At 35.1% G+C, this 27,044-nt stretch overlaps 1 protein-coding gene across 3 annotated transcripts in view; it reads left to right on the forward strand.

Annotated features, from left to right (window-relative positions):
* The window catches only part of Con (leucine rich repeat protein connectin), a 418,506-nt gene that overhangs the window by 255,965 nt on the left and 135,497 nt on the right, over positions 1-27,044 (forward strand). For all 3 annotated transcript variants that reach the window (XM_076539501.1, XM_076539500.1, XM_003700071.3), the window contains one exon: positions 4,685-5,178. In XM_076539501.1, the coding sequence (XP_076395616.1) occupies positions 4,685-5,178 (494 nt within the window). The remainder of the gene's footprint in view (positions 1-4,684; positions 5,179-27,044) is intronic.

Here is a 27,044-nt window from a genome sequence, read left to right on the forward strand (position 1 = left end):
ATTTTATATTGTAAAATACAGAGAAATTATGATTTTTAAAGTGTGAATTGAAATTTTGAAATTTGTTCATGCTCATTCCACGTTAAATCCATCACTATCAGACGTCACCATCTGCGATTTGGCTCTAATTAAAATATGTTGTAGTCCACGTGAAATTAGGGGGGGTTTAAGTCATCATTTTGCCGGTTTCGAATTTGTTAAGAAATAACAAGCTTTCAAAGTTTGCAATTTTTACCCACCTTTGCGAAAATAGGCTTTACTCACGAATTTTTTTCTCAGAAACTACCTAACCGATTTAGCTAAATTCTTTTCTGTTTTGTTCACAAAGAATTGGGCTATTCTTAAATATTTTTTTTATCTCCATCAATTTGTTATAAAATATCAGAAAATTTAAACGAATTCTTTTCTTGTGTTTTTTTTCAATGAGGTATTGTTTAAATTTTTCGAAATTTTATGACAAATTGTCGGAATTAAAAAAAATATTTTAAAGTAGCCCTATTCTTCTTGAATAAAACGAAAAAGAATGGAGCTAAATTCGTTCAGTAGTTTCTGAGAAAAAAATTCATGAATGAAGGCTATTTTCTCCTCTCTCAATATCTATCAAATAAAACGTTTCCCCGTGTCCTATTTTTCAAATTAATCCAGTATCGGTTTCAGCAAACATCAGTTAGACTTGTTAAAGCAACTTGTTAGCTGCAAATTAAATACAGAACGATCGAGCAGACGTCCCAATTACTATAAATAAATAAATTTTCTGAATGGATAAAAAGGTTTACTTTCACCGTTCGTTTGCTGCTGAAACTGCCTCTAATCGTGTTTCCCAATTATTTGTGCGTTTAAACATCGAACCGCTTGTTACTCGATCCGATGTTTAACGAGCATCTTGTTAAAATAATTATACAGAAAGAAAATATGTACAAAGCGCGAAATGGAAAGCACACACGAAAGTCTGTAGAGTTCCATTTTCTCCGATACGCCAGCCATTTTCCCTCGCGATAATTCGCAGATTACGCGTGATTACGCTCTACTCGAATAATCGATAAACTGTACGTTTCATTTGTTAATATTACATGCACGTAAATTTCGACGAAATCGATCGCTGTTTGCTTTTCATTACCTTTGATCGTTTCGAGCAATTATAAATGTTTGATCCGTGAACGAGCCAAGGAAATTACATTTTTCGATGGTTAGTTGGTTCTCTATGTTTTTGCTTGCCTTCTTATTTTTTGGGAAAAAGTTTCTAGATTTTTATATTTTTACTTATTTCATATTTAGGAATTTTTTATATTTTTTACTGTTTCTAATTTCTATATTTACAAGCTTTTAAATGATTCATGTTTTTTAAATTTGTAGTAATAGTCTCTTCAATTTCTATATTTCGATAGTTATAAATTTTTAGGGATTTTTAAATATTACAAATTTTGACATTTTTACTATTTTTGCTCCCTGCAATTTTACATCCTCTAATTCCTACATTTTCAGACTTTTAAGTTTTAAATATTCCATGTTTGTGAATTTTCACTATTTTGTGCATCATCAAATTTTCACATAAAATCAGCTGCAAAGTCACACACTCTTTCGCAAAATGAAAATACCCTCGAATCGAGCATTCCAAAAGCAAGAAAATCCGAAATTTGAGAAACGATGAGAAAATGTCAAATTTCTCTAGTTCCGTATGTTGGAAATTAACCGGTCCTCGCGGCCCAATTTCGATACATCGATCTCACATTAATAGTACGCGTGTATTCGAATAATCATAACCGTATTATCCGTGCACATCCATCCGTGGATCGTTCTCGATCGATTAGCCAAACAGCCGATTACCCGGATCTCAAGAGCCTCGGATCTCGGTGCTTAGTCGTCGAACGAGGCGTGTCTATTCGATTATCAGGGAAGCTCGTACAATTCACCGAAACGATTTCACGCCACGAAATTCCTCTTGCATCGTGAACTCGTGGAATTCCATGGTAATTCATGTGTCTCGGAATTCTTGCAGTTAAAACACTTCTCGTATGTGCTTATATGTGTGCTCGGTCGTAAACGTTTTCAGTTTCACTCGGGGCCTTCGTAATTGGACATAATTGAAAGAATCAGGCGGAATTGCTCGGGGTGTGTCATGAGAGTTTCTTGACATTTGAATGTAAAAATAATACTCATACGTGAGAACATTAAAATTTCAGTGCTTTGGTCTTGTTTGATTTGGGTAATTTATAAAAGGTAAAAGATTATTGTAATTTGATACAGGGTGTCTCACAATTGTAGCTGACGTGATTCTGAATAGGATTTCCCTTTGCAGAAATGGGGTGTGAAGCTTCGTTTTTGAATTATTAAGGAAAAACACGGACCAATCAGAGCGCGAGATTGCGCATGCGCAGACGCGAGAGCGACAGCTTCGAGCTAGCGGCTGAGCGCGTAGTACTTACCACGCGTTGTATTTACCACGCACTGTATTTACCACGCGTTCTTTACCACGTACTGCACTTACCACGCGTTGTATTTACCACGTGCTGCACTTACCACGCGTTGCTTACCACGTGCTGCACCTACCAAGCGTTATATTTACCACGCGTTGCATTTACCACGCATTGTATTTACCACGCGTTCTTTACCACGCATTGTATTTACCACGCGTTGTATTTACCACGCATTGAACTTACCACACGTTGCTTACCACGTGCTGCACCTACCACGCGTTGTATTGACCACGCATTATATTTACCACGCGTTGTATTTACCACGCATTGAATTTACCACACGTTGCTTACCACGTGCTGCACCTACCACGCGTTGTATTGACCACGCATTATATTTACCACGCGTTGTATTTACCACGCATTGAATTTATCACGCGTTGCTTACCATGTGCTGCACCTACCCCGCGTTGCTTACCACGTGCTGCACCTACCACGCGTTGTATTGACCACGCATTATATTTACCACGCGTTGTATTTACCACGCATTGAATTTATCACGCGTTGCTTACCACGTGCTGCACCTACCACGCATAGTACTTGCCACGCCTTGTATTTACCGCGCGTTACATTCACTACGCATTGATTTCTTACGCGTTGCACTCACCAAGCGTTGAATATATTGCATTTACCACTCGCCGCTAGCTCGAACCTGTCGCGATCGGGCTAATAACCATAGTAGTCGACGCCCGCAACAAGAATCAATCAATCAATCGAACCTGTCGCCCTCGCGTCTGCGCATGCGCAATCCTCGCGCTCTGATTTGTCCGTGTTTTTAGTTAATAATTCAGAAACGAAGCTTCAAGCCTCATTTTTGCAAAGGGAAATCTTATTCAGAATCACTGCGCCCATTTCAGTGAAATGGCGAAACGCCATGTAGATCTTCAAACAGATAAAAATATAATAAAGGTTGAGAACGTATAAAATACCCGAAGATATTAATAAATAAATATCAATATTAATAAATAAAAGTATGTCAGAGAATGAACAAATAAAATTGCCTTGTAGAAAGGAATATTATTAATAAATAAAAGTACGTTATTCAAGAGCGTAATCGAATGAATCAAAGGAGAAACAACAATAATTGTAGAGAGCACGAGAGCGTCCATAAACTGACGGTTGCTCGAAGCTATTCATCGCATAAATCGACCAAGTTTCATTGAAAATTCACATCTTTTTTTTTCTTCCCGTCGAACGATTCATTGAGAAGAATCGCCTACCTTTTGTCGCTCATTCACGCGTTTACCATCCAGGCTCGAAGCTTTTAAGCTCGCAAAAGTCGAGCGTGACACAATCGCGGATTCCACCGTGCAGCATTGTTCGCGTTTCAATCGCGTGACTGGATTCATATCGAACCGTCAACGATCTCCGCGTTTATTTATGGTGTCGCTACGAGCAGCAACCGAGATTACCAGCTTCGAGCAATCGAGATAGAGCGATCGCCAACACCCTCCGGGTACGTTGATAAGGAGCTTTCAACCGACGAGGGTGATTTTTAACCCGTAATGCGTATGCGTACCCTCCCTCTTTAGCACTTTAACTGCCACGTCACTCATATGTCACATGTACATTTTCATATGGATCTATATTATTTTCTTTTTTGTTAACTCATTGAAAGTATATTACCTACTTAGGACTATGAATAATTCATGGATATTGGGAAAATATTTGACGAGATTTGTTATATGTGACACTTACATTTTACACGTATGTGACTCATTTTAGTATGAATCTGTATTATTAACTATTCGTTTACATGACTCATTAAAAATTAGCTATTTAGGGCTACTAATAATAAATATCATATATTGTGAAAATAATTGGTCAGATTTGTTATATGTGACATTTACATTTTTATACAAATCTGTAATATTAAAAATTGATTTATGTAACTTGTTGAAAATATATTAGCTACCTAGAGCCACTAATAATAAATATCATATATCATGAAAGTATTTGGTCAGATTTGTTATACGTGACACTTAGCTTGTTTCTTGCTCATATCTCTTACATTACATAATTTCAAGAGTTCATTCCAAACCTGAAACCTATTAATTCCCCATCAACCGCAAATATCGTACAAGTAAAACCAAACGGAACAACAAAAGATCCGACACGGTTCGTCAATTTCCAAAAGCTGTTCGGAACATGTATCCCTCTAAATGACCAGCTAATACCCTTTCAGCTAAATTGTTTGCCATTGAATTTCGCAGGGACACCTTCGTCAATCTGCCCTCGTTGAAGATCCTCTACCTGAACGAGAACAACATCAGCACCCTGCACGACAAGGCGTTCAAGCATTTAACCTCGCTAGAGGAGCTCGAGCTGTTCGGCAATCAGATTAAAGTGATAACAGCGGACAGTTTTCACGGTCTGCGGAGCCTGATCCGATTGGACCTGCGCAACAATTCGATCGCCATGATCGGCGATCGCACGTTCATCGAGATGCCTTCGCTCAGAGAGTTGGAGCTCGATCAGAACGAGATCGTTTACATTTCGGAGAAAGCTCTGGACGGCATGAGGAACTTGAAGAAGTTGCGTCTGAGTGAGAACAAGTTGGTCACCCTGGAAGCCGACTTCCTAGCCGGCGCACCTGGCGTTTATTTCCTGGATCTCAGGGACAATCTCCTGAAGACCATCACCTTCGACAACGTGAAACCCATCGTCACCAACCTGTACAACAGCACCAGCCACTTTTACCTGAGCGGTGAGTGATTCAAAAATTATTTTGCTACCGAAGAAACGGCTATTCGATATGCGATGCATTATGCATCGAAGTAAACGCGGGTCGAGAGGTTAGATATAAATATTTTTCTACCCCAAACTCACCTTTCGACCCGTATTTAATAGCACCGTTTCGGCGATCTTTTATTCAGTACGGTATTATGTAAACATTTGAGATTAAGTAATTTTAAACTTCACGGATTTATCCTGGAAATGTTTTAATTATTGAGGTATCGTTTCTTCACAATTTTTTCGGTAGTCATGCAGGTTTTGAAACAACGTTAAGGGAGGTTAGAGTGTTAGGCACATTCTTATTATGATTGGAATTCAACCCCAAGATCAAGGTTAGGGAAAATATGAAACTCTGTTGTTACATTCGAACTGTAATGCGTCACTGGGTGCGTCATAGGTGCGTCGCGAGGGGTCATGGGTGCGTCATGAGGGGGTCATTGGTGCGCCATGGGTGCGTCACGAGTGGGTCATTGGATGTGTCATCGGTGCGTCACGAATGGTTCATTAGTGTGTCATGGGTGCGTCACGAGTGGGTCATCGGTGGGTCATGGGTGCGTCCCGAGTGGGTCATTTGTGCGTCATGGGTGCGTCACGAGTGGGTCATTAGTGCGTCATCGATGTGTCACAAGTGGGTCATTAGATGCGTCATAGATGCGTCATGAGTGCGTCACGAGTGGGTTATTGGTGCGCCATGGGTGCGTCACGAGTGGGCCATAGGTGCGTCATGGGTGGGTTACGAGTGGGTCATTAGATGTGTCATCGGTGCGTCACGAATGGTTCATTGGTGTGTCATGGGTGCGTCACGAGTGGGTCATTAGTGCGTCATCGGTGCGTCACAAGTGGGTCATTAGATGCGTCATAGATGCGTCATGAGTGCGTCACGAGTGGGTCATTGGTGCGTCATGGGTGCGTCACAAGTGTGCCACGAGTGTCTTGGGTGCGTCGTATGTGCGTCACGAGTGGGTCATTAGTGCGTCATGGGTGCGTCACAAGTGGGTATTAGATGCGTCATAGATGCGTCATGAGTGCGTCACGAGTGGGTCATTGGTGTGTCACGGATGGGTCATTGGTGCGTCACGGGTGTGTCACTAATGTGTCACAGGTGGATCATTGGTGCATCATGGGTGCGTCACAATATGGACAAAAGGTTAAAATTCCTTCACCTTGGAAGCCGTCTTCCTCGCAACAATTCCATATTTCAACATCTTAATATTTTACCTCGAATATAACAATAACTCGAGAATGGTAACACTGAGCAGCCTTAAAAATTAAACTTCCGTTTGCAAGTAACTCATGTCAAATTTATATTCACCCAGCTGTAAATCAAACATTCACGTTGCATCAATTATATGAATATCAAAAATATCCGAATCTCTTCAAGTTATAAAAGTTTAATAATTTTTGACGCAGCCATAAATAGCTGTCACTATCCGAGAATTTCAGTACGAAAAACTTGACCGAACCTCGGATAAAGTTTAATGAAACGAGCCGTATTTTATGAAGACGATTATTTAACAACCAGTCTCATCGACCGCAAAATTGAGATTCAAACTTTCTTCGAGGCTTTTTTCTTCGACGCTTAATAGATAATTTTCTGACGATCTAATGGCCGACGTTAAAGAATATGCCCGTGAATATCTGAAATCTCCCCGTTCACGTGGAGGGTAATTACTCGGAGGCTACGGGGATCAGACGATACTATCGCCCCATGAAATCTTTCATTTCGCTCGTTAAACGCGATGCGTACCAATTTTGCGGTTGTTCGACGGTTCAACCCCTGGGACACACCCCTTCTTCCGATTATCTTTTATCTTTTAACGATTATCATTCGGCTTAACGGTTTATCGATATACCGGACTATCATCCATCGAATGAGTACCCCGGGAGCTTTTTATTACCTTTATAGTTACTTGCTTATTGCTGGCGTTCAGAATTTAAATATTTGATATCTTAGGGGTTGGATACGTTCTTAAGGTTTTGATCTGGAAGTGGTAGGTTTTAACAACGTGGACTTTTTAGATGCTTAAAGAATTTTGTAACTAATTTTGTACGTGTTAAAATTGTGGACTAAATGATTTCATGTAATATGTTTTTGAAATAGTGGAAGAATTCATGTGGAATTTTTTTTTTGGATTTTATTGATGAGGTACTTTTAATATTTGTATTTGGACTTTTGCATGTTGAAGATTTGACAACTTGACAGTTTGACAGTTTGAGACTTTGACAATTTGACAATTTGATTATTTGACAATTTCATTATTTGACAATTTGACAATTTAACAAGTTAACAAGTTGATAATTTGACAATTTAATAATTTCACAAGTTTACAATTTTACATGTTGACAAGTTGACAAGTTGATAATGTGACAATTTAATAATTTGGCAAATTGACAATGTGACAAGATGACCATTTTACATGTTGACAATTTGACAAGTTGATAAGTTGACAAGTTGACAAGTTGACAATTTAATAATTTCACAAGTTGACAATTTTACATGTTGACAAGTTGACAAGTTGATAATGTGACAATTTAATAATTTGGCAAATGGACAATGTGACAAGTTGACAAGTTGATAATTTGACAATTTAATAATTTCACAAGTTGACAATTTGACATGTGGACAAGTTGACAAGTTGATAATGTGACAATTTAATAATCTAACAAATTGACAATGTGACAAGTTGACAATTTTACAAGTTGATTAGTTGACTAGTTGACAAGTTGACAAGTTGACAAGTTGACAAGTTGACAAGTTGACAAGTTGACAAGTTGACAAGTTGACAAGTTGACAAGTTGACAATTTGACAATTTGACAAATTGACAAGTTGACAAGTTGACAAGTTGACAAGTTGACAAGTTGACAAGTTGACAAGTTGACAAGTTGACAAGTTGACAAGTTGACAAGTTGACAAGTTGACAATTTCACAAGTTGATTAGTTGACTAGTTGACAAGTTGACAATTTGACAAGTTGACAATTTGACAAGTTGATTAGTTGACTAGTTGACAAGTTGATTAGTTGACTAGTTGACAAGTTGACAGTTTGACTAATAAAAATTTTGCAATTTGTAAATTTGTACATTCGAATATTAAGAACTTGGAAACATTGGAATCTGAAAATTTAACAATTTGACAATTTGCCCACTTGACACTGTAACAATAACACAATAGATAAATTATCAAGTTATAAATTATTGAACCTTCACTTCTACCAAATCCCACACAAACCCAAAAGCACAAATCTCCCACCGTAGAATCTCTACATTTGAATTTCCAACATGTTGCTCGCTTGACGACCGTAAACACCCCAAATTAGTTGACATCGTCATGAATTTATCAATCAGCCGATAAATATTGACAATCGAGCAGTTTGTTCTCGAATTACCATGTATGTCCTCGTCTAATTCAAATCACTTAAACAAACAGCAACAGTTTGTAATCTGAACAATCTCGCATTGTCCACTCAACACTCAAATTTGGCGCCCCTGAAAACTTTCCCTCCATCAAAACAGTTTGTCATACTAGTGTTTCTATTACCTTTAAAGTATTGTATTATCAATTCGAATGAATGAACTTTTGGCACCGGATACGGAAGCTGGATGCACGATTGATTTAAAACAGGCCACCGTAACCGCTTCTGAAAAGCAGATAACGTTCAGGGTCGGCCTTTTTGCCGGTCTATGGTAATTTCAGGGTGGATGAAACACGTTTCTGGGAACAGACCAGACTCCACTGTATCGGAAACTGGGCGACGCTTGGAAATATTGTGCTGTGGATTATTTACATTTCAAACTAGGGAGTCGAGCGACTGGCACTGATGGGAAGCTATCCTCTTTTTTTTATTCATTTTTCTGTTCGTTTCCTCGCGTTGGATACGGATTATGAAGATATTTCATTGAGGTTTGATTACGGTGCACGTGGAACGAAACTGGACGCATAAATATTTCACGAATTCGGGGACGAAACTCGATATGAAGTCTGATAAATATTTTCAACGTGAATTTTATTATTATTTGATTTTCGTTATTTATTATTTGGTTATTTATTTATGTGCTTGAAATTGGAGAATTATAGTTGTTACAAAATTATGTTCTTATATGGACAGATTGAAAATACAAGTTGAAAATTACCTAGAAATCAAAAAATTTCCCTAGAGATGGAACAATTCTTTGAAACCTACAAATTTCCCTAGAAATTCAACATTTCCTTGAAACTTAAAAATTTCCCTAGAAATACATTTCCTTGAAACCTAAAAATTTCCCTAGGAATTGAAAATTTCCTTGAAACCTAAAAATTTCCTTAAGAATTGAAAATTTCCTTGAAACCTAAAAATTTCCCTAGAAATTGAACAATTCTTTGAAACCTAAAAATGTCCCTAGAAATTGAAAATTTCCTTGAAACCTAAAAGTGTCCCTAGAAATTGAAAATTTCCTTGAAACCTAAAAATTTCCCTAGGAATTGAAAATTTCCTTGAAACCTAAAAATTTCCCTAAGAATTGAAAATTTCCTTGAAACCTAAAAATTTCCCTAGAAATTGAACATTTCCTTGAAACCTAAAAGTGTCCCTAGAAATTGAAAATTTCCTGGAAACCTAAAAATTTCCCTAGGAATTGAAAATTTCCTTGAATTCTAAAAATTTCCCTAGAAATTAAGCATTTCCTTGAAACCTAAAAATTTCCTTAGAGGTTAAAAATTTCCTAGAGACCTAAAAATTTCCCTAGAGGTTAAAAATTGTCTAGAAACCTAAAAATTTCCCTAGGAATTGAAAATTCCCTTGAAACCTAAAAATTTCCCTAGGAATTGAAAATTTCCTTGAAACCTAAAAACTTCCTTAGAGGTTAAAAATTTCCTAGAGACCTAAAAATTTCCCTAGAGGTTAAAAATTGTCTAGAAACCTAAAAATTTCCCTAGGAATTGAAAATTCCCTTGAAACCTAAAAATTTCCCTAGGAATCGAAAATTTCCTTGAAACCTAAAAATTTCTCTAGAACTTGAAAATTTCCTATAAACCTAAAAATTTCATAAAATGTGTATCTTTTCTGTCGTGATAAACGAAATGGTTGTAAAAATAATTCGACACGTCGTATCGCGAACCACATAGCTCATTCGAAAGGTTGTAATTCGCAGTAACATGCAAAGCCAAAAGCTCGATACACGTACAGTTGTCGATTTGAAGGATTCCGTGTCGGTCAAAGACCCCGGTGGTTCGATTTTCTCTCGGTCGGCAATTTCTTTTCGCCGTTCGAGTCCATCTTATACCCGTCGATTTATCAATTCGTTCGCTTACAACCAGCCGCCAAACACTCGATCGTATTAGGTGGCGGATACGTCCGGCGAAAGATACTTTGCCAAGGAACATCCAACTATCGAACGAACGAACGAACGAACGGTCAGACGTCGAGGAAAGGTTCGATAACGAGCCACTGTCTGCACATCGATTTCCCGGCTCTATTCCCGTCGTCTGGCTCGATGGCTTACATTTATTTCGCTCGTGGTTCTCTCTCCACGCTGTGCGATTTTTCGAATAACAGGGAAATTCGCGTTCGAATGGAAACTCCGTTCGCAGGCTTCCTTCTCGATCTGCACCAACGATATAAAACGCGATCGATCGAGGAAATTGCATCGGCGATCAATCGGACGATGATGACCGAGGATTTCTACTGGGACTTTATCAATGTTCGGAGAGAAATGATGATAACGGATGTTTCTCGCAGTTACTACATTTTTCTTTTCTTTCGGCGATGAGGTTGTCTGTAATTAATATAGATAGGGATTAACTGTTCTAGGTTTGCTGGATGTACTGCTGTATAGTATACTTTAATAGAGACTCGTTAAATGACTGTCACATAATTGATCGTAGATATTTAACTATTTTGTTGAAGCAGTTTATGACAATTATATTGTTGATATAGTATAAATAGTTAGAATTGTCCTATATGACTGAAGAGGGAACTAATATACTGTTGTAGTACAGTATACTTTAGCAGAGACTCGTTATATGACCGTTAGATAATTGATCGTAGATATCTGACTATTTAGCTGGAGGAGTTCTTGGCAATTATATTATTAGTACAATTTAAATTAGTTAGGATTGTCCTATAGGACTGAACAGTGAACTAATATACTGTTGTAGTACAGTATACTTTAGTAGAGACTCGTTAAATGACCGTTAGATAATTGATCATAGATATCTGACTATTTAGCTGGAGTAGTTTTTGACAATTATATTATTAGTACAATTTAAATTAGTTAAGATTGTCCTATAGGACTGAACAGTGAACTAATATACTGTTGTAGTACAGTATACTTTAGTAGAGACTCGTTATATGACCGTTAAATAATTGATCGTAGATATCTGACTATTTAGCTGGAATAGTTTTTGACAATTATATTATTAGTACAATTTAAATTAGTTAGGATTGTCCTATAAGATTGAACAGTGAACTAATATACTGTTGTAGTACAGTATACTTTAGTAGAGACTCGTTAAATGACTGTCAGATAATCGATCACAGATATCAAGTACTTTCAAGTAGATTATAACAATTGTATTGTTGCTATAAATATTTGAGACTACTCTATAGGGCTGAACACTAAATATACTCTTGTATAATATACTTTAGTAGAGACTCGTTAGATGACTGCTAGATAATTGATCGTAGATATCTTACTATTCTGTTGGAATAGTTTATGACAATTCTATTGTTGATGTAGCATAAATTGTTGGAATTATTCTACAGAACTAAACACTGAACAAAAGTAATGTTATAGTATAGCATACTTTAGTAGACACTTGTTATATGACTGTCAGATAATTAACCATAGACATCTCACTACTTTATTGCAGTACTTTTTAACAATTCTATTGTTGCTGTAGTATAAATAGTTGGAAGTGTTCTATGACACTCAACGAATACAGTATTGTAGTCTAGTATACCTAACTGGACACTCGTTAAATGACCATCAGATAATTGATCATATATAATCAACTATTTTATAACAATTATATTATTGCTATATTATAAATAGTTAAAATTGTTTTACAGGACCAAACATTGAACGAATATAAATTTTCAGAACAGTATACTCAGAATCTCATTAGATGGCTGTTAGATAAATGATCATACATACCTAACATAAACACAAACGCAATTTTACCAGATAATAAATTGAAAAACATATAAAATAAGTATCCAGAAGTAAACTGCAATTGAAATTGAAATAAGAAACGTTTAGTAAATATGTCTATAAGATGCTCCTCTCGTAAAAAGTTCATATCTTCGTTCCCTCCGTGCACATCAAACCTGATTTTTCTCCTTCTTTGATGGCATTACATTTACTTAAATTCTTTAATTTCTCCGTTGAATCCTTCAGCTAGCTTTACGATCTTGCACTTTTACGAGGTAATACGATGTTCTTTGAACTCGACGTAGTAATTCTTTCATCCTTCGCTTTCTGCTTTTCATTTGAAACGAAAAAAGAATGGTCCATTACCAATCCCTTAATTCCACCTCCTAAATACGTGTTCTCTTTGCAGTTTTCTCTGCCTCGAATAATTTTATACATTTTTAATTGATTGCCCTGAGGTAGCCTTTGATGTTTCCTTTTGTGACAAATAAAATTTGGGTGATAGCGGCGTTATTTTAGGACGCAATCACAAGGAATTGGCACGCGAAAGTTGGAAAGACTGTTTCCACGAGTAGAAGTTGGATATCGGATACGCGAAGCAGCCGATTATAGGACATAACGTATCCTTGAATAGATGCGCCACAGGTGGCACACAGATGCTCCAATATTTAACCTCGATATTGTTCCTTAAAGTCGAGGGATATTGCCTTCCACTTGTGAGGAATTTACGCGTGTATCCACGAGGGTAGCATTGCAGCGCTGAATAAGCGACCTTATATGTTAACGTACTGTAATCATAATTATGCATCATGTAAGCAAATCATGGAACTTATAATACACAGAAACAATGATATGCATATATCTTTCATTTGAATTAGAAAATATACTAACACATGTAAGTGCTTTTGAATTGTTCTGAAGTGTTGACAAAGTGAAAACATGGTATAATATGGATCATTCAAAATGGAGTATTAATTGTCTCAGTTAAAATATATTATTCCACTATTTTTTATATTAATGTTAATTTTATTGTCTCAAGACTAAGAATCCTTGAAAGGACCTTTCGTTTGCTCTTTCTGTAAATAATTAATTTATTATGCTGTTCACATATGATTACATATGATCATGGCAGCCATATGTTGCTTGCAGATACGTGTCTCAAGACTAAGAATGCTTGAAAGGTCCTTTCATTTGCTCTTTCTGTAAATAATTAATTTATTCTGCTGTTCACATATGATCACATATGATCATGGCAGTCATATGTTGCTTGCAGATACGTGTCTCAAGACTAAGAATCCTTGAAAGGTGCTTTCATTTGCTCTTTCTGTAAATAATGAATTTATTGTGCTGTTCATATATGATCATGGCAGTCATATGTTGCTTGCAGATACACGTACGATGTGTGACATATGTGACTTAGTTTTCAAACTTGTAAATATGTGTGAATGTCACTATTTATATATATTATACTTCCTATGATTTGTGTACAATTATTACAAATTTAAAATGAGTAAAATATAATTTTACACAAGGTTGAAATATTTCTCTTCCTAACCTCAAATATGTCATCTAACCTTAAACAACTTCCATGATGTCATCTAACCTCAAATTCTACATATGAATTCTACATATCACCGTAATAAAACTTTGAAAACTACTTCTTCTACAATTTTTAAGAATGTCGAATATTAAATAAATATTACAGCCAACAGTATAGCTTTCGATAGCTTTCAAATTTTTGTTACGTGAACACATCAAGTTTTGTTTTTATAAGAAAAATTTTACATTTCTGATTCTTAGAATTCTACAAGTAAAAAAGTATTATGGTACGATAATAATAAAATCGATACTTCGAGAGATATTTGAAATTTTCGAGAGAAATGTTTCGGAAAAATGTAAACAGTAAGATATTTCATAGAAAAATTTATCTCAGGGTCTATTTATTTTTCCAATAGTGCATTCCATTGCGTTTTGCGTAGAATATTTCGGAAAATCGATTTATTTGAAATAATATGGAGTTTTGTTTGGAAGAATAAAAATTTATTTGAAATTTTAGAGGACTATGAATGTACAGTTACACATAATTATACTGTTTATTAAAATTTTTATAAATATACAATTTGTTGCTAAATTAAAGTACAATATTGACTGAAAATTTGCACTTTTCCAGTATATTAATATAAAACATCTTCATAAATAAACATTGTGCAAATAAACTGGAATAAAATAAACCCAAATAAAATTATGAAAATTTACAATGTGACCCATTTTAAAAATACACTGTCTGCAACAAAGAATTATTAAAAGAATAAAAACAATTAGAATGCAGAATATTTTTCTGTTTATAAGCCAGGTTCCAGGAGATTTGAAAGTAGCTTCTTTTTATGTTCCGCAATTTTTCATTCACACCCAGCTCACTGGGACAGGAAAGATTCATTAAAAGCCAGGGAACAAGAAACATCGACACGAAATATCAATCTCGAACGGTCGTTTTCTCCGTTTTTCCTTTCTTTATTTCCACGGAAATACCTATAGCAAAAACTACCCTTCTTCCGATAGAATTTTATGAAGAAAAGTATTAACGTCTCTGTAGAAATCACTGGGTGCTTCGTGACATAATTGTACGTTTCTGACTGTTATTTATTATTAGTTAATTTTTTTAGGATATTCAATAATAATATGTGAGAATGTATACATATGTTATTATAATGTATGATAGAATGGAATGATTTTAATATAACATATATTATTATATAACATGTAATATATAATATTATATAAAACGACAATATAATAATATTACAATATAATTTAATATAACAAGATTATAAATAATAGACACTATAACAACAATATTATATTTTATATATTACAGTATAATACAGAATAATATGTGATAGCAATACTATCATAAATGAAAATAATAAAAGTTGTATAATAAAAATTTATAAAATATTATATATTACATCAATAAAAATTAAAGTTATCAATATTCTTACACTGACAGTAACCATACTTCATAATTAAAATTGTATTAAAATTTACTCACAATATTAAATTTATAACAAATTTTTGCACCACGTGATTTAATTTCAGAGACTCTACAAAAATAAAAAAGTTAAAATTGTTAACACTTTCGTATTAAATAGACAGATCATAAAACTTTGATTCAATCAATTGCAAAACTTTGGTTCAATCAGTGAATCGCACTAAATTCAACGTGTCAATCAGTGACCATAGTATTCCACAAACACGTGCACGATTAAATTTCACTTATTTAACAAACTGTCAGCGGCACAATCATATGGGATTGTTTCAAAAAGAGGTTCATAATATTATAACGATAATAAATTTGATCGATAATGAATGGACAGTGTTCAATGTTAATTACCGTTAACGAGTCGCGGAAAGAAAATATCGCAATTATCGGGAACACACAAAATCTTCGCAAACGAATTCAAGCAGCATAGTAATTTGTTTTTGAGAATTACGTGTAACATTAATTTAACAATAATAGAGCCAGAGTATGCTCGAAGATACCCAATCGATGCCAGGTTTTGTTATTCTAATTGCAAAAGCTGCGTCGAGACTAATTACTAAAATATCGGAAATAAATTAGCCCTGCGGATTCAATGGGCTCTTGAAATTAATCGTTCGCGAACGATGAGAAAGAAAAATGATGCATAATTGATAGTTATTTATTTACAATCAACCAATAATTATTATTAGATAGCACCGACATCACGAGTTAATAATAAAAAAAGTTACCTTCTCCATCTTTTCTGCGATTGATTCTCGAATCTTATCCGAAGGAACTTCTCCTGCATCCGTTAGATAATTACTCGAAGCTTTAAATTTTACCCAGCCTCGCAGTCAGCGAGAAACACGTAAAAATGCCCGTCGTCGAGATATCACCGCGGTTTTGGTCGTTAGTTCCTTAATCGCGGTTTATGGCCGCGTGCCTTCAAGTTGCAGTTAGCAACAACTAATTCGAGATTAGCGTCGCTAACCTGTGTTCCGACCCGTGTACCGATGTCGACCCACGAGTTGACGCGTGATCGACTCAAAGTAAAAGAAGCTCCACCGTGAACGCTTCCAGTTACATTTCGGCAAATAAGAATAATAATGACAACAACTGCTGAACGCGATTCTATCTCACTCGCTCTCGAGACGTTTGCCTGTCACTTTTGGCCTAATTGGCGACCGCTCGAGCCAGTACCGCCGAAAACACTGGCGTCCATTTTCTATTCCGACCAATAGCTCTTGTAAACTCCTCAGCCTCGCGCCAACTCGTGGGTTGCCATCGGTATGTATTTTTAGTTGATATTACAATTTGAATCGTGGAAAGTCCTTGAACAATTCAACAGTTAATTAACAATCACCCATATGCGCATACAAATTTGGAGATATAAATATGTAGGACGAATTTAAATATGAAACGTTCGGTTAATTATGTAAAGCTTCTCATAGCAGTAAAAATATCGCCGCGATAACCAGCTTGAAAGTGTGTCAGTTTAATTTTCGAAATATTTCAATATTTTCGTTCGTGTTTCAATTATTTTTCGAGAGGTGCGATTATTAAAGCTGTTCATAATGAAATGAATATAGAACAGCTCGTTAAAGGTCGTCTTTTGAACTTTGCAATTTTCCATATTGTGCGACGTGTAATACTAATTTGGTACTTGATTGTTAACCAGTTATTTCGTTAGGTGTACACATTTTTTGGAATTAAATCTTTTAGGTTCATGTCAAATTGCAGAGTCTCAAATTTGAAGAATCTCATGTTGCCGAAGTTGTGCAACTTAGGTCAATTCATAGGTCTGAATTCTCAAAGTTCAATAATAGCAAATACTAAAGAACCAAAGTTGGAAGGTACCAAATTTCCAAAGTGCCGAACTTGAATGATCTCAAATTCCCAGTTCCATACTTGTAACATACTAAATTTCCAAAGTATAAAAATTCAATGACGTCAAGCATCAAAGACCTAAACTTGAAGGATTCCAAATTCTCAAGGACCCAAACTTGAAGGGTTCCAAGTTCCAAAAGTTCCAAACTTGAAGGGCTCCAAATTTCCAAAGACCCAAACTTGAAGGGTTCCAAATTCCCTACGTCCCATACTTGAAGAGTTCCAAATTCTCAAAGACCCAAACTTGGGGAGTTCCAAACTTCCAAAGACACAAACTTGAAGGGTTCCAAATTCCCTAAGTCCCATACTGGAAGGGTTCCAAATTCTTAAAGACCCAAACTTGAAGGGTTCCAAATTCCCAAAGATCCAAACTTGAAGGGTCCCAAATTTCCAAAGTTCCAAACTTGAGGAGTTCCAAACTCTCAAAGACCCAAACTTGAAGGGTTCCAAATTCCCTACGTCCCATACTTGAAGGGTTCCAAATTCCCAAAATCCCAAACTTGAAAGGTTCCAAATTCCCTCAGACCCAAACTTGAAGGGTTCCAAATTCCCTAAGACCCAAACTTGAAGGGTTCCAAATTCCCAAAGACCCAAATTTGAAGGGTTCCAAATTCCCAAAGACCCAAGCTTGAAGGGTTCCAAACTCCCAAAGATCCAAACTTGAAGGGTTCCAAATTCCCAAAGTCCCAAACTTGAAATGTCCCAAATTCCCAAAGACCCAAGCTTGAACTATCCCAAATTTCCAAAGTCCCAAACTTGAAATGTCCTAACTCTCCAGAGTCCCAAATTTCAAAGTACCCAAATTCCTAATATCCCAAACTTGCAAATTCCCAATCTTAAGACACCCCAATTCTGCAGTGTCTCACAATTCAAACCTACCAAATTCCCAAAATCGCAAACTAAAAATCCCCCAATTCCCCAAAGTCCCAAATCTGAATAACCCCCAAACCAAGTCCCAAAACCACCCAACATTCCTTCACCAAAAATTCCCAAAATCCCATCCCACCAAAATCTCCCCAAAACTCAACGAACTAAACTCCAAGAATCGCCCGAGAAAAGTCGCAATAGCATTGTCGAAAGGCCATAACATTATGTTGCAACGATCGGTCATCGTCGCGCACGCGATTACCCAAAAGCAGCAGCTAAAACGGCTGGTTGTACATTTTATTAATCACCGTAGCGAGGCATGCCACCTGGTCGAGAGGCTACTCGGCTATATATCGCGTAGCAGCCGCGATGAGGTAATAAATTTCAGGCAATTACTCTCTCAGCCAGTCCGGCTGGTGCACGATGATGCATCCGTACGCTTCTGCACGCTTCCAGAAGCTTTTCTCTGCTCGAAGGTATTTCTTTCTACAACGGTGTTCTACTTCGTCCGCTGATTCACTTTTCTATTACGGCGACCGGTCTTCAAGATAGGCCTGATATCCTGACGATTTATGGACGTCGAACATGAAGCTCTGGTGATCTATCGCTGATCAATAAAGCGATTTGACGAGAACTCTTGCTTGAACGGTTAATGAGGAGGTATAAAAATTGATCGGGGGGATGAAGTTATTGGGGTGGAAATGAAGCTTGTGTTATGTTATGATGGTTAAAATGTTGTTGGATATGTTTATTATTTATTGTATAATGTAAGACAGTTACTAAAGTAACAATTGATTTCGTGTATAGTATTCGTATGTAGTAAAATACATATATGGTATGCATGTGTAATATGCATGTGTAATAATGTACATGTATGTTATGCATATATAATATGCATGTGTAATAATGTACATGTATGTTATGCATGTATAATATGCATGTGTAATAATGTACATGTATGTTATGCATGTGTAATATGCATGTGTAATAATGTACATATATGTTATGCATGTATAATATGCATATGTAGTGTGCATGTATAGTATGCATGTGTAATATGCATGTGTAATAATGTACATGTATGTTATGCATGTATAATATACATGTGTAATAATGTACGTGTATGTTATGCATGTATAATGTGCATATGTAGTGTGCATGTATAGTATGCATGTGTAGTATGCATGTGTAATAATGTACATATATATTATGGATATATAATATGCATGTGTAGTGTGCATGTATAATATTCATGTATAATAACATGCATGTATAATATCCATGTATGGCATACATGTATAGCATGCATGTGTAATAATGTACATGTATATCATGCATGTATAATGTACATGTGTAGTGTGCATGTATAATATTCATATATAATAACATGCATGTATAATATCCATGTATAGTATACATATATAGCATGCATGTGTTGTAATGTACATGTATACATGTGTGTATAATATACATATGTAGTGTGCATGTATAGTATTCATGTATAATAACATGCATGTATAATATCCATGTATAGTATACATATATAGTATGTATGTTAATAATGTACATGTGTATTATGCATGTGTGATATACATGTGTGGTGTGCATGTAGAATATTCATGTACGATATGCATCTATAATAGTCATTTATATTAATTGATTATAGTCACTCATACAACCAACAGTTTTTACATAAACCAACATACATGTACATGTCAATACATCAATAATTTAAATCATTTATAAAAAACGATTGTAAAAGTACATTTATACCAGTGATTACTTGATCATCGAGTTAATATCCGAACGAGAAACAGCAGCGATATCTCGAACGTCCGATCATATCGCGATCCGTTCTGCTTTATACGACGAGCCACGATGAAATCCAACGATGTATTTCGAAACACGAACTTCCTCTTTTCGTGAAACGTCGCGGCGATTCTTAAATACACTTTATAGGCAATTCTGTAGCAGAAACGAGGAAAGAATGGGAGAACGTTTGATTTACGATCCCTTCAAGCCCTCTCTTTACACGCACAACAATTTCTGACCCGCTGTTTTCACGGACTATTCTCGGAAAAATGTTGACAATACATTATGGGGGTGGTGACACCCACGCCGTGGGCATTATACACTGACGTGGCTGTATTCGAGCCCGACTGAACTGTAATTTTGGCGGAAAAGCAGGATATCGCGTTTATGCTGTTATTATAAGCTCATATTTCTCCTCTGGATAACTTGCTGCCTTATCCTGCGGAAACTGGTTAAACAAATTCGAAGCCAACACTTATCTACTGTTTTCTTTCATATTTTGTTTTTAAGTTTATTTTTATTTCGTCACTTTCATTATTTTTGTGGTGGTAAATCACTGTGTTACGAATTATTTTAAAATATAATAATTGTTGCATTATATCGTACCCTACATAACCTATATCATAACCTAACCTCTGTCATTGTAGAATACATGTATTTACACATGTGGAATACATTGTAGATTTACATGTATTGTGTGATGATTGCTGTATGATCATACAACAATTATTCCTAAATTATTGTTACTTAATAATATAATTTATCTTGTGACAAAACAGTGATGAATACATAAAAAATACTTGAATAACACAATGAATATATTAATGTATTCATACAAAAATTATTAAACTAACAGTATTGCATTATAAGATTTATTACATTATGATCAAATCATAACACACAAAAATATAACAATATATTAAATAATTTTTAAACAAGTTATTTATAATCTCACACAATAGTTACATTAAATACATCACTATTAACACACCACTATTAATACTACAATTTTTACTGCTCTCTATCACATTTATCAAAGAGAGAAATCTGACAAAAATGTCCACAAACGATTACGATTTTTCAAACGACCCGATCTAAACTTTCTCCCGATATTTTATAGGTTACGTAATAAAAACGATGATCGCGTGTACGGTTCTCCCGAGCAAATTCCTATGATTCACGAAATTAATAATCCTCGTGAAGGCAGTTAGCGTGTCATTTGAATTAATTGGGTTAAAGCCGCGGCGATTTCGAGCCACGGTGAAATGAACACGAGAGGGTGGAAAGTTTGACCTCAAAAGAACGTCAGGGAATAAAAAATTGGACGGTAGATCAAAGTCATCCTGCTCATACACCGTGCATTTCGTTTCATTCGGTTTAGTTGCTCCCTGGTGCTGGCACGTACGTGTCATTTTTGTTCAATCTTTCCACGATTATTTATCTCGAATGAAATTCTCTTGGAGTACCATCTTTTTATTTTGTAATGCACTATTTTTTAAGGAAGATAACCTCATCTTGTAACTTTCAAAGTAAGGTATATTTTGTTACTTTTCATTGAAGATACTTATATTTTCTTTTTGAATGAGTTAGGTTATGTTGTTGGTGAAAGATAATTATTGTAAGTACTTATTAATATTAGTAAATGATGTTGCTAATAGATAATTAGTAAAAGTAATTCTACTATTAATATTAGTGAATGATGTTAACAGTATGTGATTAATAAAATTATTTCTATTATTTATATTTATAAGAGTTCCCCTAAAAAAGTAACAATAAATAAATGAATGAATGAATTTTAATGATAAAATCATTCATAAGTACTTACATTATTAATATTAGTAAATGATGTTGCTAATAGATAATCAATAAAAGTAGTTCTAATATTAATATTAGTGAATGATATTAACAATATGTGATTAATAAAATTATTTGTATTATTTATATTTATAAGAGTTCCCCTAAAAAAGTAACAATAAATGAATGAATGAATTTTAATGATAATGTCACTGAATAATTTTTAGCAATTTCTGTTAAATCTCTGAATTTTCAAGTTCCTAAAAAATTACAAAATAAATGCATAAATTTAAAAAATAAAAAAATTGCAAATCCAAAAATGTCAAGGCTTGAAAAGCCAAAATTTTATATTTTGTAAATGATCAAATTCCACGAATATTCTCAACGTAACCTAACCTAACCATGGAATAGTAATTTAACCAGGAACCCGAATTAAATTCTATCTCGATTTGAAACCATAAATTTGAGAACCAAAAAAATTGCAATCCCAAAAATATCGAAACTTGAAAACTCAAAAATTTTAAATTTTATAAATGATCAAATTCCACGAATATTCCTCAACCTAACCTAACCATAGAGTAGTAATTTAACCAGGAGCCCGAGTTAAATTCCATCTCCATGTGAAAGCATAAATTTGAGAACCAAAAAAATTGCAATCCCAAAAATATCGAAACTTGAAAACCCAAAAATTTTTAATTTCATAAATGATCAAATTCCACGAATATTCCTCAACCCAACCTAACCATAGAGTAGTAATTTAACCAGGAGCCCGAGTTAAATTCCATCTCCATGTGAAAGCACCGTCCATTAATGCTGCAGCAGAGTCTCGTTTTCATTGTCCCATGTTCGTTCGACGTCTTTCGTCAACGTCTCCGCCCGACGTACGACCGCGTTTTCGAGAGCGTGTATGCACGCTCGTGTCTAGCCGGCACGCACCCTTAGTTGACGAGGGTGGCCTAACAAGCCGGCAACCCGACACGTGTCTCCCCGTAGAAATACACGCGATTCGTGGCTGTTCGGAGCGGGTGCGAGCGGAGAGGAATTTCGAGGCGAGCTTTGACGCGCTAACCGACTGCCCTCTTCAGGGTGCACTGGCTCGAGAATCGAAGCGTGCGAAAGGGTTGACGCAAACCTCCTACTCTATCAAACGGTAAAGCGTTTTGTCGTCGTGACACGTCACCCTTGTGCTTTTTATCACGATCGTCTACTGATCTTTCGTTTCCTTTCAATCGGATTACTTCTTACCTTTTTGGAGATTTTTCAAACTTTCTCTGAATTTGTAGAAGTTTTGGAAGTTTTAGGAATACTGGGAGTTTTGGGAAATTGTTCATAAGCAATCGTCTTCAAAATTAGGTAGAAAAATTAACAAACTCGGAGAGAATTACAATGAAGTATGAAAACTTGCAGTTCGTATTTCCCGCCAATTTTGTCGACCACGTAGGAATTAATCCAGCAAGAATTTATTTAACTTTTACACAGATTCTGTAGTGGAATGCTACATTTATTCCTTCCTAAACAATTGACTTCAAAATTAGAAGGATACATGAACAAGCTTGAATTATGTCACAGCAAATGAAGTACACATACTAGTACTTCAAATTTCCCGCCAATTTCATCGATCGCCCAACAACTTCCTCAACAATTATTGTTTTAATCTACTTAACTTTTACAGAGATTCTAAAGCAGTGTTCTACATGTATATAACTAGTAATGGTCTTCAAAATTAAATATAAAAATGAACAAATGAATCACAGTAAATAAAGAACAAAAATTAGTAATTCAAATTTCCCGCCAATTTCATCGATTACCCAACAACTTCCTCAACAATTATTCTTTAAATCCACTTGACTCTTACAGAGATTCTAAAGTAGTATTCTACGTGTACATAACTAGGAATCGACTTGAAAATTAAGTATAAAAATGAACAAATGTATCACAATAAATAGTACAAAAACTAGTAATTCAAATTTCCCGCCAATTTCATCGCCCACCTAATGAATTCCCCAACAACTATTCTTCGAATCCACTCAACTTTCACAGAGACTCCACAGTGGAATTCTACATCCACATAACAAGCAATCATCTTCAAAATATAAAAATGAAACTCACAGCAAACGAAATTCCAAACCAACTTCATATTTCCCGCCAATTTCGTCACTCGATTCGCGTCACAATTATTCTACAAATCTATCCAGCACGAACATTTTTCCCCATCTAAAAATGCACAAGTGTCACCGTGCAAAGAGCCACGCAAAAGGGGCGAACGCGTGCAATCACGCGGATTAAACGTCGAATCTCGCGATTCACGACAAACGCGCACACATATGTAGTCTTTTCAGCAAACCCAAACATTCCGCTTGGCTGTCACCGATAAAAGCGTCCGCCGATATTTCAACCGGCTTTGTTCATAATGACTCGAGGCTCGAGTATCGTTCTCTAAAACACACCGTGAAAATTCCCCCTGGGTTATAGTATACCTAACCTCTCACTATGCCACGAGTTAAGTGCTTCCGATCCTCTAAAATAACTGATTAACTGGTACACGGGTCCTGTGTGAGACACCACTTCCGCTTTGCGTGTTAACTTACGTGCAGACGTATACTTGTCTTTGCAATTCTTTACACTACTTTTTAGGTCACGTTGCATTATCGAATTTTTGGGTAAAAATTGGAAATTAATTGGGGGATTTTTTTCGTTGGTTGTGGAACTGTTTATTGGTAATTATTGGTGGTGATTGATGAAAATTATTGTGGAGGTTTTGGTTGTTTTTGTGGCTGATTGTTATTGATATTGATTATTGATATTATTGGTTATTGATATTATTGATTATTGATATCATTAATTATTGATATCGTGGATTAATAATATCATTGATTACTGATATCATTGATTATTGATATCATTGATTATTGACATCATTGATTACTGATATCATTGATTACTGATATCATTGATTATTGCTATCATTGATTATTGATATCACTGATTATTGACATCATTGATTATTGACATCATTGATTATTGCTATCATTGATTATTATTGATATCACTGATTATTGACATCATTGATTATTGATACCATTGGTTATTGATACCATTGATTATTGATACCATTGATTGTTGATATCAGTGAATATTGATACCATTGATTATTGATATCATTGATTATTGCTATCATTGATTACTGATATCACTGATTATTAACATCATTGATTATTGATACCATTGGTTATTGATACCATTGATTATTGATACCATTGATTGTTGATATCAGTGAATATTGATACCATTGATTATTGATATCATTGATTATTGACATCATTGATTATTGATATCATTGATTATTGACTTCATTGATTATTAATACCATTGGTTATTGATACCATTGATCATTGATACCATTGATTATTGATATCATTGATTATTGATACCATTGATTATTGATATCATTGATTATTGATATCATTGATTATTGATAGCATTGATTATTGACAACATTGATTATTGATAGCATTGATTATTGACACTATTGATTATTGACACCATTAATTATTAATATCATTGATTATTGACATCATTGATTATTGATACCATTGATCATTGATATAATTGATTATTGACACTATTGATTATTGACACCATTGATTATTGACACCATTAATTATTGATATCATTGATTATTGACACCATTGATTATTGACATCATTGATTATTGACATCATTGATTATTGACATCATTGATTATTGACATAATTGATTATTGACATCATTGATTATTGATATTATTGATTGTTGATTGATAAGAGTGATCATGGTAACTAGCATCATTTTTGTTACTGATTGTTACTGATATTGATTATTGATAGTATTGATCATTAATTAATAAAAGTGTTCCACTGTAAATTGTGATCATTTCCATAGCTGAATATTACTGACATTAATTATTAAATAATAAAAATAGTAATTATCCAAAATAAATAAAAAATTATTTTTCTTATAAACAAGAAACTTGACTGAAGTATACAAAAAATAAATAACCTAAACGAAGCGGAAAATCTTGTACACCTTAATTTGTTACCATCATGAAAGTCACAGAAGACTTCAAGAACTTCAACAAACTTTGTAATTTAAGATAAGAAACTTGTGTACATTTTTAAGAAGTTTAACATTAATCTGTATAATAACCCTTATAATCTCAAATAAATATCAATATTAATATCTAAAATAAACTTCAACATGAATTTATATTTTACTGTAACTATTATTTACAATAATTTTCTTTAAAACCCCATTTTATATCGCAATAATTTGTAAATTAATTCGATAAGTTTCTAAGAGAGTACATCTTTGCAAGATTTGTTACAGAATGACAGTAGAAGGTTCAATCCAAAACGATAATGGGGTGCTTGAGATAAAAGCGTCTCGTGACACTCTCGATGTTAGCCACTGAAATATGGCTGACGAATTTCTGCTAGAAATTTCGAACAAATTTTGGTTATACGTCCTTGTCGTTGCGTCTTTCTGCTGGCTGACAGAGATAGAGACAGCTAGTGAGAATTACATCCGGAATGACTGTAGTAAATTTCGCCGGAAGCAAAGCAGAACGAAAGATATCCGTCACGCCGTGATTAAACGGTCTATCATTGCGATTGATGCGAATCTCTGGAAAGGTGGAGATCGCTCTTTGAAAATCGGCCGATTTGGGGGCCTTTGATGTGTCATACACGCTTTATTGCGTCGAGTGCCCGGAATAGGGAATTTTCAGAAGTGGGTTTCAGATGATTGCAAAGTTTGGAAGCTGGGGACAATTTTGGGAATTTTGGGATATTGGGAATTTTGGGAATTTGGGATATTTTGGGTATTTTGGGAATTTTGGGGATTTAAGCAATTTGGGAATTTTGAGGATTTGAGCAATTTGAGGATTTTGGGAATTTTGGGAATTTTGGGAATTTGGGATATTTTGGGAATTTTGGGGATTTTGGGAATTTGAGGATTTGAGAAATTGAGAATATGGGACTTTAAAGATTTGGGGAATTTGGGGATTTCGAAGCTTTGGAATTTAGGGATTTGGGGAGTTGGAAATTTGGGAATTTAGGAATTTGGGGATATGGAAATTTGGGAGTTTGGAAATTTGAGAATTTAGGGATTTGGGGAGTTGGAAATTTGGTAGTTTGGAAATTTGGGAATTTAGGGATTTGAGGAGATGGAAATTTGGGAATTTAGAGATTTGGGGAGTTGGAAATTTGGGAATTTAGGGATTTGGGGAGATGGAAATTTGGAAATTTAGAGATTTGGAAAGATGGAAATTTGGGGAGTTGGAAAATTGAGAG

Source organism: Megachile rotundata, chromosome 14 (genome assembly GCF_050947335.1).
Source record: "Megachile rotundata isolate GNS110a chromosome 14, iyMegRotu1, whole genome shotgun sequence".
Classification (NCBI taxonomy): Eukaryota; Metazoa; Arthropoda; class Insecta; order Hymenoptera; family Megachilidae; genus Megachile; species Megachile rotundata.